We start from the raw sequence: 21,443 nt of genomic DNA on the forward strand, positions 1-21,443 counted from the left end.
GAACAATATGTAGATTTCTTTTTAGGAGTATAAGACAAAATAGCTTTTTCCCTTTTTTTGCTCAATTTTTAAATTTTTTTAATGTAAAATGTTTTTTTTTAATCTTAATTTATGTACCTTAATAGTTTTTACAGTATTTGGTTCTCTGAATTTGTTGTAAAGTTTGTTATTCTAATGGATTTTCCAGACATTATTTTCTTTAACAACAGAAATATTTTTCTTGACGATTTTCGATCAAATATAATTACCTATTTTCCAAAGCTTTGTTCATGGGTCATCATTAATTTCTCTATCTAATCTATATCTTCCAAATGCAATCAATTTATTTTTGAAACAAGAAATTTATTTTTATCATTACCAGGAAAATCATCATTAATCGTAAATAAAAATCCCAAGAAACTGAAGCGGTAAGATATTACCTGATTGGAAACTGACAAATAAACAAATGTGAAATAACAGTCGGCATGTTTAAAGCACTTCAAAATTAGGAGTTCATTTTTAAGACTTACCAGACATGAAAGTAAAAAAAAAGAAAAATATTTGAATTTAAAGCGTAAAGTAGTCAACGAAAAAAATAAAGGTAAGAAGCAAAACTAGAAAAGCTGCATAAGCCGAGAGAGGAGAAACAAGTAGATTAAAAACAGACAAGAAATATCACAATGGTGAATAAAGTTTCCAATAAGGTGATATTATTGATGTATTTGCTGCAAATTTGAATAAATAATATTTTTGTACCTTTTAAAGTTTTAAATTGTTCTTATATTTCCAGCCAAAGATTCAAATTTCCACCACTAATTGAAAAAAAAAATATCGAGTTAGAAAATGACTTTGAAAAGTTTAGGAAATGGCGCGAGTTATTGTTGCCAAATTAATATTGGTTTTACCAACCATTCCAAGCATAACTTTGCGCTTTTACACTACTTGATTATAATTCCACTACTTGATTATAATTCCCATTGTTAAATGGGAAACAGTGTTAAAAACACGTACCACCTCAGACATTAAAAGTAAATAGAATATATATATTAGAAAATTATAGAAAATTATACGGATAGAAAATTATATTGATAGAAAATTTTAGTGATGGAAAATTATATTGATGGAAAATTATAGTGATAGAAAATTATATTGATTTTAAAAGCCGTGCTAAGACACAATTTTTAAAAGGGTAGGTGTTGTAAGAATGGATTAAAACTGAAATGCCTTAGAAAAAAATTTTCGATAAAAATATTTGTTGAATTTTAAAAGAAAATTACAAATCTCACATAAATATAATTACCAATTTATTGACAAAACATTACAATCTTAAATTATTAATTAATGATTTGTTAAGCAATGAACAAGGTAATTTTTGTTCGAACAAACAATATGAAGTATATATTTTTCAGAAATAAAAAACTTATATCTACGTTTTTATCTGTGCAATAGTGATTCAACTTTGGTTCTTACTTTCCCAGTGCTCTGCATTTTTGACTAAGTTATGTTTTTTGAACAATTCTGTATAACAAGCCTAAAATTGCAATCGGAAAAAAATCCATTATATTAATAGAAAATAGAGAACTAATAGAACAAATAGAGAACTAATAGAATGGGAATCAAAAATATCACTATAGTTATACAACACATCATTATACAATATATCACTATACTTATAAACACATATAGATCTATGGTTTTACAGATTAGTATTGCAACAAATATCGAAGTGATAGTTTTTAATTACAATTTAATTGTATAGGCGTTACACATTTTATTGTTAATGTAAACGTTGTTATAAACATATTGTAATGTGCTTACTGAAACAGAAATCTAAAAATCATGATTTTCTTTTTCATTTACAATCAGGACAGAGGAGTATAACTGACTGAAAAAATGTTTCCGATAATTGAAAAACAATACCTCCCAAAAGTTGTATACGTACTAGTGAACTTCTAGTGACACACGTGAATTTGAAAAATTTTCAGAAATTTGCTGTTCTTAGAAAAATTTTAAAACTTTAAGACAGGCTTTTGAGGGGATCGAATATAGTGTGATATACTAATCCATAACTTTTTGGAGGTAGTGCTTTTCAATTATTAAAAATTATTCTTTCGCACCCCGCCCCTCCACTGAGAAGAGCTGGAGAAAATTTTGCTGGAGTCGAAGTTGAAGCTGAAATCGGTATAATCTGCGTAACTCCGATTCCAGATAGTTAGACTTTTATTCATGTAGCTTAAGAAAGAACAAGAAAATTCTGATGTTTAAAATTATTTAGACGAATATACACACTTTTTTTTGTAAGTAAAAATGTAGCTTAAGTATTATGCTAAGTTTAACTTATTACTTATCACAAACTCTTAATTATACACATTCGAAAATTTTTGAGCCTACTTCTTACTAAAGTATTGAAAAAGAACTCAAACTATAAGTATTGAAGAGTACATAAACGAATTATAATAACCAAAATTATTTGACTTAATTACTAAGTATATTAAAATGACGATGAGTTTAATATGTCCATTTTCTAATTCATGCACATACATTAAATACATTTTTTGCCATGAGACATTTATGTATTAGCGAATGAGCGTATGAGATGTTAAAACTATTCCTTTTCTTATAATTCTTCAGCAAATTTTCAATATTTTGTACACGTACAGCTTTTAAATTTGTTTCTTTAATTATTGCGTTATAATATGCAAGATAACTTTAAATCGAGTACAGTTTACATAGAAAAATAGAAATATATTATTTGATCTTATATAATTGATCATATTTTACATGATAATAATAATGTTTTCTTGAAAGTTGATGGTCATTTTAATGAAGAATAACTCTCGAGAAAGTTTGAAAGATTCACTGTAAAAAAGCATTTCCCAAGATTGAAAGAGTTTGTGTAAAAAACCCACGAAACAAATAATAGTCGAATTTGAAAGCACCATGTATTTTAAATTGAAGCAACATTCACTCATTTTTGTGCAAAATGCGTAGTCTGCAAACCGATTTGGAGGAAGAAATGGGTAAGAAGGAAGCTCGTCAGCTGATGGCAGGATTCGAACCAAAAAACTCCAAGTTATAATAGGATGTTCTAACCAAGTCATGCACCCCAGTCCAGAAATAGTTAGGAAACTATATATGGTGATCGTTACAATGACACATCATGACAAAAGTACAAAAGTGATATTCGCTTGACATTTGCTGTAATTCAATCCTTTTAACCAAGAGTTATGTAATAATTTATCAATGTGAAATAATGTAGTTTTAACTTTCTCACTCCAGTCCAAAGATTTATAAGGTGGTCTCTGCATACACTTTATAAATTTTTATGTTTTTGTGCTTTTGAAAATTTATTTTTGTAATTACAAATTTTTAACTCAGCATTTAATTCAGAAAATATTTTGAGTAACAAGCAAAAATATACTTACTGTCATTTCTGGATTCTCTTCTTGCTAAAATAAAATAATTTATCAAGTCAGTCAAAGTTTAAGTTTATTGCAAACCCATAAATTAATAAAATGAAAAGAAAAATAAGAGAATTCCAAATCAAATTATGAATGGTGCGCTTAACTAGATCCGTAACCATAATCTTGCCTATAATATTTAAACCAGTACTGCTATACGATATAGGCATTACAATAATTTTCTCTCTTTTTATAAGACAATCACTACTAGCTTAATTGTATTTCTTTTTAAATGAGCAAAACTCACTAAGTAACATATCATTACTAATTTTTGCAAAAAAATAAATAAAAGTATAATTGGAAAATTTTTATTTCATTTTACTGACTTTCGTGCAATTTGCTTTTATGATAAGCTTAAGTATAAGCTATAAATTCTATCTATTCAATCCTATTCTATCTGTAAAATTCATTTTATCATGAAATTCATTTTTACTGTAAAGTATTAAACCGTAATGTTTCCAGTAATATTTATTTGAATGGAGTGCTTCAGTGTTTTTACGATAATTATTATTGTAAAAATTATGCTGTTTCAGATTTTTCATCCATCAACATGTTCCGGTAAAAATAGATTTTGCGGTAAAAGGTATCGGTACCCTGAATAACAGTACTTTTTACCGTTTTTTAAATTGATTTTTTTACAGTGAGATTCATGGTTCAAATTATAAAGAATGACAGATCACCGAGAAAATAAATATGGTCAAAACTACCAGAATATGGTGAAATTTACCGTGTTTCTGCCTTTTGAAGTGCTTCGGTAATGATTTTGGGTGAAATTAACAATGAAATATTGTTTTATAATATAAACTTAACTTGGTAACATTTAGTAATTTTCTCAGGATACCTTACAGTTTCGGTTCATCGGAAATTTTGATTTTCAAAATTATAGTCCTTAACCACACATGTAGTAAAAAATAAGAAACTGAAGTAAATTTAACCAAACAAATGGTTTTAATGCCATTATGAAAGATTAAATGAATAATTTAAACTAATGGCTTAAATGAAATTCTTAATAATATAATATGATTATATAATATAGTAATAAGGGTTTTAATTAATGAGTTTTTCATGCCAGAATAATTGGAGATTTTTTTAACCGGAAATTTAATTAAAATGGAGTGAGGAAAATTTACCAGAATTTCCGTGAGGAACTACTGTAATCAATGGTAAATGAATTTTACCCTTATTTGCTTTTCGGCCACTGTGATTTTTCCTTTTCTATTTTTCATTTCTTTTTTTCTCTCATCTTTTGTAGTTTTCCGTATTAGCTTCTCACCTTCATTTTTCTATTTTTCTTCGGCAACTTTACGTTTTTTTATTTCAAATGATTTTTTTGTTACTTTACATTCATGTCTATCAAATTTAGAAAATGGGTGCCTAGTTTTAAGCCCTTGAAACATGTCAACTGCTATTTCTTAATTGTTTATTTCGGAAGTGAATGAAGTTCTTAATCAGGTAATACTATATCAATAGTGAGTATGAATCATTTTAATTTAAATTTAACAAGTGATGATTTAAATAATTAAACGCAATGTTTAATAAATATAATTTGAAGTTTTTTATATTTAATGTACACCCCTATGGGTGTGATCAATGTTATAATTCACTGTTACCCAACTGTACTTACTTCGCCAGATACATCATAGCCTGCGTAACATGAATTCATCTGTAACAAAAAATGCACATATTTTAATTTCCATGAAAAATATTTGTTTAGAAATGAAAGGTAATCATTTCACCCTTTTAAAATATGAGTGTTTAATTTTTCTGTTAATTATTTAATTTTCAAGATATTTGAATCAGCTGAGAGTTTAAAGACAAAGCATTTATGTAGTGTTTTTTTTAATTTCATAATAAATAATCCTAAAAAAATCCCTTCACTCCTGAACAGTTTTTTCAAAATTTTATCTGAACTATCAGAAGTTTAATAGACAAGCATTTCCGTTCAAAACGTGAATGTTTACATTGTACTTCAATTATTGTGATGTTCACTGAAATGTATTATGAGCAAAAATAAAAATCCGTTTTGGTAGGTGTGTTTGTATTGTAAATCACTTATTAGGGAACTAGATATAAAAATGGATATTATGAATATGGTTAAGACCTCATAAAACAATTTAATTTTGTGCTGCCTGCAAACACTTTAACTAAATGAACTAATATGTCAGTTTCAGAACCATCAGAACGGCGGTTCAAATCCTATTGTTGACACCTCAATATGTATCGTGGTAGCATAAGCGTGGTAGCATAAGCGGACTACTTTCCCAGATAAATATTTTTAACGCAGTCTAAAACAACGTGTTTTTTATATAGTTATGTTTTTAAAGCATGTTTTAATAAAACTCAATAATTTAAAATCAACGGTAATTGAAATTAAAAAAAAAATTTTAAACAGAAAAGTTAAGGGAGAAATGGTACTATTTCGTTGAAGAGAATCGTAATAAAATACCAATATTATTACAGACATCCGTGATTAGTTATTTTAGAAATAATTACAAATTGAAGTAAAAAATAAGTTAAATACTAAAGGCAAAGTAATAATCGTTTAAGAGAACGTCAAAAATCAGCAAACTATTATTCGCTACACCAGTACTGTACATTTTTAAGATAGATTTTTTTACGACCCCTCTAACATGAAAATATTGGAGAAAGTAGCTTTACTGTGATAAATTTTAAATATCACGAGTTGCCTTGAGCAACAAAATTATGCCAGATGATACGGCAAAGAGTGAATCTTTATTTTGATGGAATAAACTTTTAAAAATGTTTTTTTACTTAACCAAGTTACGAAAGCAATAGCAAAAGCAACAAATAATAATAAATTAAATAAAACATTTCGCATGATTTTGTAGTATTATTCAGTACTGATTAATTGGTGCTTTGCTTTTCACTCAGTACGAGGAACGGGCATTCAACTGGTATGCAATAAAAAAAGTTTGTTTAATAATCGTATTGTAGGCGACCTTTGAAATTTTGCTGGGAGACAAAATCCCTTAATCTAGTTTTAAATAATAATTGAATTTTCATGTGGTTTAAAAATTCGATATGGAAACTAAGAATATCTGTTATTGAGAATGATAAAGGAATTTCAACCATAAATGCAGAAAAAAAAGGTTTCAATTTGTTTCTATTTTGATGATTGGACAATTACAATTGATTACGATATTTCAATAATCCAGTCACATTCATCTTGTTATCAAGCTAGTTTAATTTAGCATATAGAATTCTAATTAATTTATGCAAAATTTGATGTAAAATCAAAAATATGATGTTTAATAATGATGTTTTTAAGTAAAATCAAAAATATGTTGTAGATGTGGATTACATTAAAATGTGGGGGGGGGGAAATAATTTTTCGTAACTTCTACTGTAACTATACTAAATTTCCTCAGATTAGATGAGATCCCTAAGTTTATAAAGCAACTATGTTTTAATAAAGTTATGAGCTTTTAAATTATGATCTACATATAAAAAGATCTTATGATATTATGATAAAGATATAAAGATATCTAAAAATAAAGATATCTAAAGATATAAAGATATCTAAAGATATAAAGATATCTAAAGATATAAACATATCTAAAGATATAAAGATATTATGATCTAAATATATTCAAAATCTAATATAAATTAAATTGCGCAGTTTCGAAGTAATAGAAGACAAAAAAGATTTATAATGGAAATTTGAAACAAACATTTTGTATGTGTGTTTTGAATTTGAAAAAAATGATCTGAAGAATTTCATACTTCATCATATAGAGCATCATCTTTACAAACTGACTTAGTGAATTCTTTAAGGTCATCGTTGGCTGTTGGAGACATTCTCGAAAAACATTCTTTTATGGGGTCTCGAACCTGGAAAAGAACAATTAAATAATTTATCAATCAGATGTATTTCATGAGCTACTATGTAAAAAATTCGCTTTCTTTTAACAGACTTTCTCTGTATACTTGACGTGTAAAGCTGTTTTGTAACTATTCATAAACTGATTAAATCCGTCAATTCAAATTCTAGTATTTGCCATGTGGTTTTGCTTACCGTACGATAACTCTACTCTTTTTCAAATCATTTTGCGATTATTTTGTCCATTTTCTCTCATTTTTTTAGGAATTACTTTATAGATTTGAACGTAGTATAAATAAAGCTGAGATTTTATTCCCTTGTTCATTCCATTTCTCTTCAAACTAAGTTACTGAGACCTGCCGAACCTCAAAGAACACGCTGTTTATCTACGAATTATTCGTTATTACGGGCTCGAATTCCAGCATAGACTAGTAATATAAATGCTGTTCTGAGTTCGCACTGACCAGGCATAGTTATTTTACAGAATATAAAATAACAAAGCTTGTTTGTTGAAATAACATAACTTATAACATAACTTGAAATACCACAACATAACGGCTCAAAAATAGGCATCTGGTTTTTATCTGTCAGTACCTTTCTGTGCATTTTTATACTGATACACTATCTGATAGTTATTTTCTGTTAAGTTTGCAGATTTGATTTTTTTACTGTGTAGATTAGCAGCAACTGAATTTCAATTGTAAACTCCATGTTTTTTTAAATATCCATATATGATACATTTCCATTGAAAATTTGCTATTAGGAGTTTACTAGCATTTATTCCTTCTTTTTAAATATCGTTTGAAATAGATACATCGCTTCTTCTTTTACTTTACTCTTATTGATTTTATTTAAATATTGCTGAAGTTACATTATTGAGATTAAAGAAATTATACATTTACCTCTAATAACTTGGGTAAACTTTTAAACCTCATTTTTATTATTACCTTTAAGGTATATTGTTATCTTTAAGGTGAGGTTATGTAATTAGATTTTAAAACAAGCAAGAGTTGCTGAAACATGCATTGGAAATGAACCTTGATACAATTAACAGCATTTTAAAGAGTCTTAACATGTAAAAGTGTATAAGAGAATGTGTATTATTCTCAAAAAGTAAAGCAAAATGCCAATTATTACTTTTTCTGAAAATTGAATTTCAAGGAATTTTTTCACTAACAAATATGAACTATAAGACTTTTGCGCTGCACATAAAAAAAGGAAATATAAAGAGAAAGTTTCGTTTTTTTCATACTTTAAAAATTAGAATGTAAAGTCATTTCGCTCCTTCTTATTCAGAAAATTCCTTCAACTAAGCAAAATGGCATATTTTAACTCTTTCTCTATAGTAACGGATACAATATATTTCTGAAAAAAAAACTTGGAATATTTTAAGCTTGGAGAATTAATTTAGACTTACTGCTTTTGGCTCCATTTCAAAGCAATTATATATGTCCTCCAACAATACATCGTCATTGCCTAAAAATTTAAAACAAATGCTGGAAACAGACAATTTTTTTAATTTAATTAATTCTATAACAGCTTGTAAATATACCGCTAAAGATATATATTCTGATATGTATATCATACTTATGCCGCCAAGGGGCAAAATCCACTAACTGCACTTTTGAAAAAAAAATTGAGAAATACATCATTATACCAAATCTTCCTCAGTATGAAAATACTCTTGTTTCACTGCTAATTATAACTTACCTAAATAATTCAATTTCGTTTTAAAAAGAACGCTAATTGACATTCTATCACAGTAAATTATAACAATTTTCCCATTTTTAATACTTTGTCTAAGCAGCAGTTTGCATGTTTTGAATCATGCACAACCATTTAAAACATTTAAAAAAATGTAATTCCCATGGTAGTAAATGTAGTTCCCATGATAGCAGTTCATAGTTGTTTCCCACACAATCCAGACCCCTATAAAATGATGAAGTCTATATGTTCTTTTATACTTCATTTACGTGGAAAAAAAATGCATAAATATACTTGTTCCGTATTGAACCAATACCTTCTAGAAAGGAGAAGGCCCTTGCATGGATCACTATAGTCTGAAAGAACGAAGATAAACTGCGCAGTGAGGGTTTTAAGAAAGATATCATAACCTTCGGACTACTAGACTGTGCAGTAATTAATATGCTACGTTAGCACTGTATATTATAACAATTTTCCCAATTTTATTATTCCGTCTAAACAGCAGTTTGCATGTTTTGCATCATACACAATCATTAAAAAACAAGAAATATCTTTTAAAAATGTTGTTGTCATGGTAGTAAATGTAGTTCACCTGCAAGTAGCTCACAGTGGTTTCCATGCTCATAACGCAATCCGGACCCCTTAAAATTATGAAATCTACATGTTCTTTTATATTTCTTTTAAGTGAAATATATATATAAATATATACTTCTTCTGTATTGAACCAACGCCTTCTAAAAGTGCGAAGGCCTTTGCATGGATCACTATAGTCTGATGTAATAAATAAAAATTTTATTAATTTTTTTTTTGATAAGTACTTTTAAAGATGGATTTACTTTTCCAGAGGAAATAGTTCACGTATTTCCTCAATAGATTGCAGCGCTGGTTAGCTCTGCTTATTAATGAATTCTTGTGAGTTTTAATGCTGTATAACAGGGGTGTCCAACTGGCGGCCCGGGGGCCACATCCGGCCCGCGGAGCCTTTTTTTGTGGCCCGCGAACTAAAATATATTAGTTGTCATTTTTTGCCGACAATTTTCGTAAAAAATCTATATGGGTTTAAAATACTTTTCCCATTAATAAAAACCTAATTTCTTCGTTTCTGTGAAATTTAACATACCAACGGTAAAAAAAAATTTTTTTTTCAGGTCTTGCATCCAAGAAAATATTTATTCAAATACAAAAATAATTGTGTATGTTGCTCTTTTTTATTACATTCTTTTGTATTTTGTGAATATAATTTAGCATGTGCGCATCAGAAATTTTTGAAAAAATTCTCCGATTTAACTTTTTGAAACCACTCATTTAGGACGAAAATATTTACACACACATTTGTAAATTTTAAATGTAAATATCTATTTTCTGGTGGTTGCAGCAGACAAACCTCAATTTTCTCATTGAACATTTTGTGTGCTACTATGTAAGTTTTAATACCAACCTTTTTAAAGTTTTTTATCTCAATTAGATGTCTGTTGCACATTAATTGTTTAATACATAGGTGCACATTATTGTAGCCCGAGTTTTTATTATTTATTTAATATTTTTAAAAATATTATTAGTAGCAATTAAATATTTTTTAAAATCTACTTCTTATTTTAATTTGTAATTAATTCTTTTGCTTGAACAACTTGGTAAAAATCTGACAGTAATATTTAATATTATTCCTTCAAACAGAAAAGAGTCCTACATAAAATTTTGAGAAAGTTGCGGCCCGCTACTTGATTTGTGTTTTTAATTGTGGCCCCCGGCCTCATGTAAGTTGGAAACCCCTGCTGTATAACATGATTTGCCTCCAGGTGGCACCACTGTTATAAGTTTTAAATTGAATCACAATAGTGATATTTATCTTAAATTTTAATTGTCTTTTTAAGGAAAATTTTTGGTTGAATTATGTGTATTTGAGTTTATTTATTTTTAATTAGTATTGTTTTATCACTTTTGAAAAGTATTATTTAATTCGTGACTGCTTTTATCGTTGAACGATTTTTTTTTTGTGACGTTCACTGATGTTGTGCTACTGTTCATGGGAGGAAAAAGGTTAGTCTAAGATTCATTCGCTTTGCTGGCACCAGGAAAAGGTGGTGGAGAATGGCTGAGATAGTTGATGAGTAAAAGTGGGGAGCGAAGTTAGGCTCTCCAAGTCGTCAGATTGCTGAAAGTCGGCTGATCCACAGGTGCTAACTGCCATACTAGAAAGAAACCTGAAAGGAGTTTTAATGTGCTGTCGATCAGAAACTGGAATGTTGAACTGTTCCACAAGTTCTGGCTGCAAAACCGGTGGGCGTTCAAGGGATTTGATTTGAAGTTTAAAAACTCTAAGTTTGATTTTAGAAAAGTTTTGAAAGAATAATTTACCTTTATTAATAAATTGCTTTTAGTAGATTTTAAGATACGTGTGCCTTTTATTTTTAATTGTTTTTACTGGATTTAGAGATTACTGAACCTTATATTTTTAATAGCATTTTATTGAAAATATAATTGCGTATTGCTCAATTTTAAACCTGAAGTGGCTAATAATTTGTACATATGTGATATCTACGTAAAAGCATTTGGAAATTATACGAGTTTGTTTTTGTTTGGAAATATTTATTATCAATAAAATTGTTTCTAAATGTTTAATGTTGCGAATAATTCCTTGATTAATTTTTTTTTCGAACCTGGGTAACAGTATTGCCAAAGTTACTATATTGATCACTAGATAGCATAAATCTAAATTTCAGAGGTAACAGTACACTGAAAGATCGAAGATAAACAGTGCAGTAAGGGTGTTAAGAAAGATGGCATAACTTTGGAACTACTAAACTGTGCTGTGGGGGAAATTGGGAAAGTTGTTACAACATTTGGACTATTCAAGGACAAGACATTCTTGCTTCTATGAAGTTTAGATTAAGCACTTTAAGCTTATTCCATCACAGGCATAATGAAACAAGCAACTACAATTGTACTATGTTATCATGAATACATTATTATACTTTTAAACGTAATTACATAGAAGCAAATAATAATTAAAGCTATTCAGGGAAAAAAGTTTATTCGCAGTCCTGCACTCAACTAAATGTTTCGTGAAAAAATTTAACCTACTGCATAATGCTGCCTTCCACTCATCCCCTGCTTCATCTGCCACTGCATAAGTCCAGATGGAAATGACAAGAATCAGACCCAAGAACTTCATTTTGAATTATTCTGCAAGACATTCATTATAGTTAAAAGAAAAAGTAATTATTTCATTTTGATAATCAAAAATTCAATTTTGAAGTAGTTGAAAAATTGAAAAAATATATTTTTTTTATTTATATTTCTTTTTCCAGACAATTTTAGCTCATTGGTTATACAATGAATTCTGGTTCAAATGGCAGGGGTTTGATCCTCGACCCCTTTGAGACCCACCGAGTACAATCAATATACGTGATCGTAAAATCTATAGAATCGAAAGTCCTTCGGTCGGTCTCTGAGTAATACCTAGATCTACTTCTAAATTGAGGAAGTGGTCACTCGAATGAATACTACTGTCATCTCTCAGTGGGGTTTTGAATTAAGACGTACTTGCCCTTTTGTAGTTCTTTCGTGTCAAACGAAAGGTGCGCCTTTCCAACTTAATTTGCAAAAAACATTGGCTAAACAGCTTGGCTTGTCCAAGTGTCATTGGAAACAGTAATAGCAACACTTTCTCATAAATAAAATCTTTAACTTATTAAGAGACTTATTAAGAGAGAAGTTGTAATGACAACAGATTGCAAGTTTAATTTCATGCAAAAATCTCTTTAAATGCAACTCATTCAAAACCTAATCCTAGATTGGTTCCTTACCTTTATATAATTATATTAAAATCTCTTTTTTGTTATAGCACAGTTATGGGTCTAATTGTCTATGCATGTCGAGAATGTGCATGAATCACAGATAATCTTTCATAATTTTTAAATGAGCCTTTTTCATCACTCTAACAAAATCTCAAAACTCAAATTTATTACATACTATTTACCCGAGATTGTGTGACAGAATTTATTGAGCATTAAATCTGAATCTCAAAAATCAAGTGCTTCAGTCACTATATTTCCTAGATAGCACGATAGAAAATCTTGTGGTATAAAAATCTTAATAACAAAAAAACAGATTTATTATATAGTATATTTCAGAGACAATATGACAGAAATTATTGAGATTAAAATCTTGATCTGAAAAACCAAATTTATTAGTGTATATATTTCCGACATAATAGGACAAAACAATTGGTCACGTTAAATTCTTAAACTCAATAATCTCAATTCTTAAACGCTTTATTGGAAACTATATTTCTGAGATAATAAGGCAGAAACCGTATTCAGATTAAAATCTCTATCTCAAAAAATCAAATTTATTTGATCGTATATTTCCAATATAATTTTTTTTAAAAAATACTTAAAATCCCTATTTCAAAAGCCTAGTTTATTCGATACTATATTTCTGAGATGATAAGACAGGAATTTTTTTAAGTTTAAAATTCCAATCTTAAAAATAAAATTTATTTGAAAGTATATTCCAACATAACGTGGAAAAAGTATTTAAAATCTCAATTTCAAAAGTCGAGTTTAATCGATACTAAATTTCAAAATAATAGGACACAAATGCTATTAAGATTAATGTCTCATTCTCAAAAAAAAAAATTAATTCGACAGTATATTTCTGATATAATATGGATATGTATTAAGATTCTATAAATTTATTTCGGAAACAGGTTTTATCTATTTCCGATATAATAATAAAATCTCAATCTCAAAAGCAAAGTTGAAATATTTTGAAACGCGGGTGATTGTCCCTTAGTCCTGTGGAGGATCGTTCCTTGCATTTTATTTTTTTAATTTATTAACACATTTTGAAGTATGAAAAAATTTGCAGACACTTACTCAGTTGTTCAGGTGAAAATGGAGAGAAAGAAAAGAGAGAAAAATTCAATATGTTTTATAGTGTTTTATTTTCGCTTTGTATTTTAAAAATGGCCAAATTAAAAAATGACGTTTGGAACTGGCATCGTGTAGCTACTTTTTAAATTGAAGTGTCAACCTACAAAGACAGAGCGTGTATTCAGAAAAAATATAAGCTTGACAAGTTGTATATACAATTTCCTTGTCCGTTAAAATTGTTGTCGCATTGTTACATTGTTTTATTGCGCTTTTGGTAATTCAAAAAAAGTGATAACATTTATGTGTCGGTAAATTTCCTTATATACAGAAGTGCTATGCCGCTGTAGAGTAATCGAAATAGTTGAAGAGGTTGAAAAACTAATTTAGTTACATTTTCCGATTCTATTATAGCCATTACAGCTGTCGCAAAAATAAATAGGCTTTTTTTACGGTGATTTCCTACATAAATTACTAAAAAAACTGTTTGGTATAAACTCAAGAAATTCTCAATCTGGTACAAAACAATTTCTTGAAAATAACTTGTTTTAAAGGCGGTATTTATGCGATGAAAAAAATAAAAAGATTTCTTAAAATTAAGGCTTTCTTTTACCTTTGTAATAGTTGCTATAAATAGATAATTGCATTTTAACAATTGTTGCGAGTATCTGTGAGGTAAATTAACTTATTTTAAGTTTCTTATAAAGTACTTATAAAAAGGTTTACTTCGTAAGAAAAATAGGGAAAGGTTGACATAAAAATACATTTTTCCTTTATTTATTAAGACAGAATAGTTAAAAATTTAAAATATAAGTTAAAATTATTGAATGCTACCTACATTCTTAGCATTACAAATTATTTAATTTTCTCCATTATGTTATTTTTTATGCTTAAAAGGAAAATTATTGGAAAACAGACTAACAATTGTTCCTTTATATTTTACCACAGCCTGTAAACTTAAACAAAACAAATCATCATGGTGATTCAAATCAATTGAGTCACATATTTGACTTAAGTGATGAAAATCAATGATTTGGATCATAGATTCAAATGACATGTTGATTCTAATCATTTACTGATTCAACATCAACAACTGATTCAAAACAATTATTTAAAGCCAAAACAGTTAAATTGATTCGAAACAATTGATTCAATTTATCTTTAGTTCATATTGTTTCACAATTGCAAAACAGATGGCAGAAGTGCATGAAAGGTGCTTACTATAAGACTCTCTTATATGTGGTACCCCTATTTTATTCGAAAGAGATAGGGAACTCAACCAATCTTGAACTAAAACACACTTGTAAAACACACAATCACTCTAGTTTTTCAAATTTTTAAAAGTTTTGTATATTGATTTCTTTTATAATTTTGTGAAAAAGTCTTAGTTTTGTATATTGATTTGATTTTGTATATTGGATACCTTTTGTTCTAATTATGAAAATATAAAAAATAAAAAGGTTTGCTCAAAATTTTATGTCAATCGGACAATTACAAGGCAACAGTCATCGATGATTCAGTGTGGGAATTTTCACACAAAACGTTGCTTTTGAGAAATTTTTCTTCACTCGTATTTTCGTATTTTCAGTAAAACTTTTATTATTGCTGACTTTAATTTCTGTTACGAGTAATATTTACCTATAACCTTTCTATCTGTGACCTTGTACGCATTTTTTTGGCCCCTCTTTGATAAACAGACATTCAGGGTCCCGTAAAATTCATTTTACCATAAAATTCATTTTATCGATATATGTTACGAAGCATAAAAGTTAACAAATTTCAATTTTTACTGTAATAATTACCAAAAAATTACTGATTGAATCTAATTAAATAAATATTGTTATAAATGTTTATATAATGTTTTAGGGTAAAAATAGATTTTACTATAAAGAGGATTTTTCGGAACTTGCACCCTAAGTTCCAGTACTTTATACTGTAATTTGATCCGGAATTTTTTACTGTGTGTGATATTAACTATTATGACAAAATAATCTGTAATGACTATTTTTTTAATGCGTGTTTTCAGAACCGTTATCAGAAATGAAATTATAAAAATTCATACTGCTGTATGCTATAAGCTACACAATATGTGTTTTGGAAACGCTTAGTAAAAGTTTGTATTTAATAAGATACTTGATTTAAGTAATAATCATAAATAATATTTCGCAACACAAAAACAGATATCTTTAACCCAAAAGCAAATGAATAATTTTATTTGTTTTATAGTGTTCGCATATATATCACAGATCTGTGCACTCAAAAAACGTTTCAAAGTAAAATGTTTTTGGAATTAACTATTATTTAGGAATAACTTATTCATTATAATGCTAACTATTAGAGAAAGTTTTTGAAGTTTTTTACTTGCTTGTCAAACTCTTCAAGAGTTTACGAACTGTTTTTAGTTCATTTCCTCAAAACTAAAAGAACAATTGTGTTTTTATTTAAAACTTTGTGCTGAGCGTTTTTCAACAAATAGATTGAACTGAAATTAAAAATTGTTTTAATTGATATCAAAAGAAAAAACAATAATAAATTAAAATTTAAAAATTAAATAATCACTAATAAAATAACCATTAAGAATAAATTAATTTGAAGACATTCAATCATCATATCTAATTAAATGCGCAATAAAGAATTATATTTTTGAAAATAAAATGTAAAGGATAGAATTGCTTTTAGCAAACACGAATGATTTTCTACCGTATTGCGTGTCTCAATTCAAGGATATTAAAAAAAATTAATGCAATTGCTTTATTTCGTTTACTAAATTCTAACCTGCTTATAATTTAGTGAAAATTGTATAAATTACTGAAAATCGCATGAATTACAGTAATAAAGTGGCAATCATTTTTAAGGTCAAACCGATTGAATGTAAAAGTTGTCAGATTTCTATTCTTTTTGAAAAATGCAAGTCTTTCATTGGGAGATGACACTTTAATTTAAAAAGCTTAAACAATTCTACATTGTGATATTTTTTTATGAATACATTGTATACATCACAGTAGTATTCAAAACTAAAACTCTATAAAACGCAATAAACATTTTCCCTTTTTCCTCAGTTTTGTCAAAATAACTGAGTAAGTATCTACATTTTTTATTTTGAAAATGACAATTTTTATAACTGTATTATAACGTATTAAAAACTTGTCTAAAAATTACATACCTGAATACAGTTATTACTTTATCAGTAATAATTTCAAATTTTATTCTTTTTTCAGATTTCGTACATTTCATTAGAATAAATCTACAAGTTCCTATAACGCAATTATAATATTTTCGGAAGAGAAAAATAAGAAAAAAAGGTTTATTTGTAAAATAAAGCATTTTTTAAAAAAAAATTGAAGTAAAATTTAAAACTACGTTTTTCTGCCCTCAATTTTCACAAATAAGAGATAACAAAATTATCACATAACTTAAAATCCTTTTCCATTGGCACACAAAAAAAAAATATTCAGAATTTTTTAAAACTTTTATTCTATAACTTTTATATTATAAGTTCATTGGTTCTACCGTCTTTTTACTTTGAATATATTTTTTCATTTCCTTTCAAGATTGCTATTTCAATTCGTTTCAAACTAAATTACATATTTTAAGCTTCAATCATACACGGAGAAAAAAATTCTTGTAAAATTATCGTACTGCATGTTACTAAAATTTTTGGGTAAAATAATAATAATTTTGGTAAAAAACCAATATATATAAATTATTTAAATCTTTTATTTGATAATTTTTAAATTTATATGGTAACGATTTAGAGGAAGTTCTGGTTTTCAAAATTATTGCTAATATTACCACACATATAGTAAAAAATAGAAAACTGAAACGCTAATTTTACCAAAAAATGGCTTTCATGCCATGTTTTAAGGCATGATTAAATTATCAAATTTTATCACATTTTATGTGACCCTATTTGATTACTAATTTTACTTCATAGCTACTCAGTAAAAATAGTCCCAGCTTTTTGGTGTCCCCATAGAACCAGAAACATAGTAAATTTATCCATATTGCTATAGTTTTGACACTATTTTTTTTCTCAGTGAATTATATGTTTTTTTAATCATATTACAGATTTTTGATTAGTGCACATTTTCATGTAGTTCTGGCAGCATTATATAAAGTTCCTTTTTTTTAATGTTTGAAAATAATTTTTAAATTATTTCAAATTTTTTTTCATAATATATTTAAACATTTATGCTTTGTTTTAATTGAGACTTAAGTAAATTTTTAGTGAAAGTATACAGGATGGCCCGTTAATGTTGCGACAAATTCTATGAGAAGTAGGGCACATCATAGGAATTAAGAATTACCTAGGAAACCAGAAACGGAAATGTCATCTTACGCTGCTAGGGGCGCTTTTCTATAATCGACATATAGTTCGTGTGCCTTAGAATTTTATTTTTACTTTTCAAGAATATTTTAATCTCATATCAACTTTGAGTCACCATTCGTTATTGTCAAGAGTTCGATTAAAATGGGCTCAAAAATGCTGTTTTATCGTAGTTTAATGACTCGGCGAGCTTGTCCAGTTAGTTGCTAATTGATTGAATTGCGATAAAACAGCTAATACTGTACTTTCTAACAAGCAGTTTTTGACAATAATTTATAGAATACAAAAAATTACGGTAGTTATGTAAATAAAAGTACCCGATGTTTAAAGGAACACGATGTATCAGTTCATAATAGGAAAACGCCCGTAGCGGCATACGATATCATTTCTGGTAATAGTTTCCGAAGTAATTCTCAATCCTTACAATGTGACCTACTTCCCCTAGAAGTTTCGAGTGAACTTTACGGGGCACCATACATAATAGATATATTTAAATTCTAATTCTAGAATTGAGCATTTAATAGTAGTTAAGAAAATCAAATATATTAATGCTGTATAACAGGGATGGGCAAACTACGGCCCGCGGGCCAACTGTGGCCCTCTGGAAGATTTTATCCGGCCCGCGGATAGAATTTTTATTTGCCGATCAGTGGCAAATATAAACAATATACATCCATTTTCTTGTCGACTATGTTTAAAATTATTTCTGTTTTTCCTTTTTCAACAAAGTACCGATGAAGTTTTTGCTTTCTCTATTTTTGTTCTACAAAACATAAATTGATGGAAATAGTTAGCTCAGACAGCTTCAATTGGTAAAATGTTGAAAGCAGAGGTTCTTTATAGAATAGTCGTAGATTGGCTGCAACTAGCGCTTGTCTCTCTTGAGGAGCTGACTTATGGAATCTAATATAGGTAAATTGCACTTCAAATTTGGCAGACTGCGCATTTTACGCTCCAAAGAGCGGACAATTTAACAATCATCTGAAGCAGTCGTTTCTAAATATTCCAAAGTTTTACAAATCAATACAAAAAACAAGTTTCCGTTCATGCTCAGAAAATCAGTGCATGTATGCTTCATCTTATATATGTGAACAAGTGTTTTCATCTATGAACCTTAGAAAATATCATTTCAGAAGTAGACTAACAGCAAAGCATTTAGCCTTGTTCCTTAAAATAAGCACATCTCACTTCCAACCTTAATGTAAGGAACTTTTAAAAATGAAATCGCAATTTCCTTCATCTCACTAAATATTTAAATTAAAACTTGTATATCACCTTTTTTTCTTAAATTTTGAAGCTTTTACTTGGCCCACCAAGCATTTTTTTTCTTGATTTTTGGCCCCTCGACCAAAAAAGTTTGCCCATCCCTGCTGTATAAGCAAATAAATATTAATAATATTTACACTCTCTTGATAGCTCATACTTGATAGCACATAAAATAATTATTTGTAATATTATTATGACTGCAACTACTTTAATAACAAGAATTTTTATTACAGTAGAACTTGTATTTATTTTTGTTTTTATTTTTTACTTAATTTTTATTATTTTGTGCGTAAGAGTAAATACATTTTGAAGAAAGTTTCCCTTTTGATATTGTACGAAACTTATGATTTTTAGTTATCTTTTAAGATGTATTCTAAAGCGTTTAGAGTTTGTAATTCAGTCAGATATAAATTTATTTAATATAAAATAAATGTACTTACTTTTAAAAAAAATTAAACTTCGTTAAAAATTATTACTTTCAAAACTTATATTTTTGAAAGGAAAACTATATTTCTATATTCCTTGTTTCAAAATATACTACATTTATGTTTAAGCAATATCAATTACAGTTACCAAATAAATTTTTCGAAGTAAAAAGAAATGGAGTTCCAGTAGTATTGAAACTTTCCTGCTCGATTATGTCCAATAAATTCCTGATTTTCGGTTTCGGTGTTTATTTGTTTTAACAACATTACAACAAGATGTAGACAACATTTTAACAATAGTGAGAATTGTTAATTCCTAATATGAGTTTACAATTTTAAGTACCTTTTTTATTAATGATTATATTCGATTAAGTTGGCTTAATATAGTTTTGCATAAAGTGTACTAAAAGATAAACGTAACTAATATATTGCTTAAAGTAATTAAAAAAAATATAAATACCTCTTGTTATTGTGAAATTTGAATCTTCACTGAAAAACAAATAATAAATTATTTCTTTTATAAATGTTGATATCTAATCTGATATCTGTGTTTAGATCACGTCAAGTAATTGGCAAGTCGTCATGAAATAAGATAAATCAAAGTTTATGCAATGCTTTTAAAACGAAGATGGACTAGGAAAAGGATGAACTAGGACTAGGATAATGCATATATTTACTTAAATAACTCAAATAATATTTTGTCTCAGATGTTTTTTAATTCACGCAGTTCGCTGTAAAATATAGCGAAACAGGTCCCTTCACTAACTATTTAAATAATGTTGACTAACAATTTAAGCAATGTTTTCGAGATTCATCGGAAGAAGATAATATTTATTAAAAATACAATCGGTTTTATATCTAGTTTTCCAAATTAATAACTCATTTGTTATTTTTCAATTAAAATATCTTTAATGTACTTTTTTAATCTTAAAAGAGGCATTTCGGTGAGTAAAAACCTAAGTATTAAATCAAAAGTAATAAAGCGGCACTTTAGTTATTTTACACATTGCTCAATTTGAGGACATTGATTAATCAGAGTTATTCGGGAGTGCTTTTTCTCTCTCATTCTGGGAGTTACGTATGGTTATGTAAGGTAATAAGTGCTGCTTTGTAAATAAATTTTCTTTATTTCACGGAAAGCTTTGTACTTTGTAATTTCTTTTTTTAAGAGAAAAGAAGCGAAGAAAGATGAAGCGAGATGTTTTAAACTACTCTGCATCGCAATTTAAGAGCAAAATGGATGAAGACTCTAATAACATTATTGTAAATTTAAGTGTATTACATTTAAAATTTATGCTTTAAGAGCAGGAAATAAATATTATGCCTTTTTCTTCCATCTTTTGCCCATAAACTTCAAATTAGCGAAATCCATAAATTCCTAATTTTCTTTTAAAGCGTCTCTACTATTGATTACATATACTATTTAGTGATCAAACAAAGCCCTCGAAATGCAGATTTAAGTTTACAGCACGTGAAGCATTCCTTTACTTTAAAAGCACTCACTTCTAAAACAGCATGATTAAATAGGACTAAATTATTGTTCTACATCAAGAAATCTCATTTAAA

At 27.9% G+C, this 21,443-nt stretch overlaps 2 protein-coding genes across 5 annotated transcripts in view; one reads left to right on the forward strand and one right to left on the reverse strand.

The window, feature by feature from the left end:
- The window catches only part of LOC107448007 (uncharacterized), a 134,138-nt gene that overhangs the window by 102,582 nt on the left and 10,113 nt on the right, over positions 1-21,443 (forward strand). The window contains exon 1 of one of the 3 annotated variants that reach the window (XM_016063102.4): positions 16,785-16,936. The exons of the other annotated variants lie outside the window; for them this stretch is intronic. The gene's annotated coding sequence lies outside the window, so the exon portion shown is untranslated. Of the gene's footprint in view, positions 1-16,784; positions 16,937-21,443 lie in introns of those variants that run through there. 3 annotated transcript variants of the gene reach the window in all.
- LOC122268207 (uncharacterized) lies at positions 1,267-20,448 on the reverse strand. 2 transcript variants are annotated; one of them, XM_043052107.2, is made up of 7 exons: positions 20,338-20,448; positions 12,067-12,168; positions 8,699-8,757; positions 7,185-7,292; positions 5,065-5,103; positions 3,405-3,428; positions 1,267-1,510 (listed from the first exon to the last, which is right to left on the reverse strand). In XM_043052107.2, exons 2-7 carry the CDS (start codon positions 12,155-12,157, stop codon positions 1,433-1,435), a joined length of 399 nt encoding a protein of 132 aa, XP_042908041.1. In that variant the 5' UTR covers positions 12,158-12,168; positions 20,338-20,448; the 3' UTR covers positions 1,267-1,432. The 2 variants fall into 2 exon arrangements, with proteins under 2 accessions (XP_042908041.1, XP_071036001.1); XM_071179900.1 differs by lacking the exon at positions 20,338-20,448 and adding an exon at positions 13,866-13,977.

This window comes from Parasteatoda tepidariorum, chromosome 4 (genome assembly GCF_043381705.1).
Source record: "Parasteatoda tepidariorum isolate YZ-2023 chromosome 4, CAS_Ptep_4.0, whole genome shotgun sequence".
In the NCBI taxonomy this organism is placed as follows: domain Eukaryota; kingdom Metazoa; phylum Arthropoda; class Arachnida; order Araneae; family Theridiidae; genus Parasteatoda; species Parasteatoda tepidariorum.

Bases quoted from the DNA above. Each gene is read 5' to 3' on its own strand.
- LOC122268207 (XM_043052107.2), bottom strand. From the start codon at position 12,157: ATGAAGTTCTTGGGTCTGATTCTTGTCATTTCCATCTGGACTTATGCA. The intron at 7,293-8,698 runs GTAAGTCTAAAT...GTTCTTTTCCAG, and splicing joins TTGAAATGGAGCCAAAAGCA to GTTCGAGACCCCATAAAAGA. The intron at 5,104-7,184 runs GTATGAAATTCT...TTTTTGTTACAG, and splicing joins ATGATGCTCTATATGATGAA to ATGAATTCATGTTACGCAGG.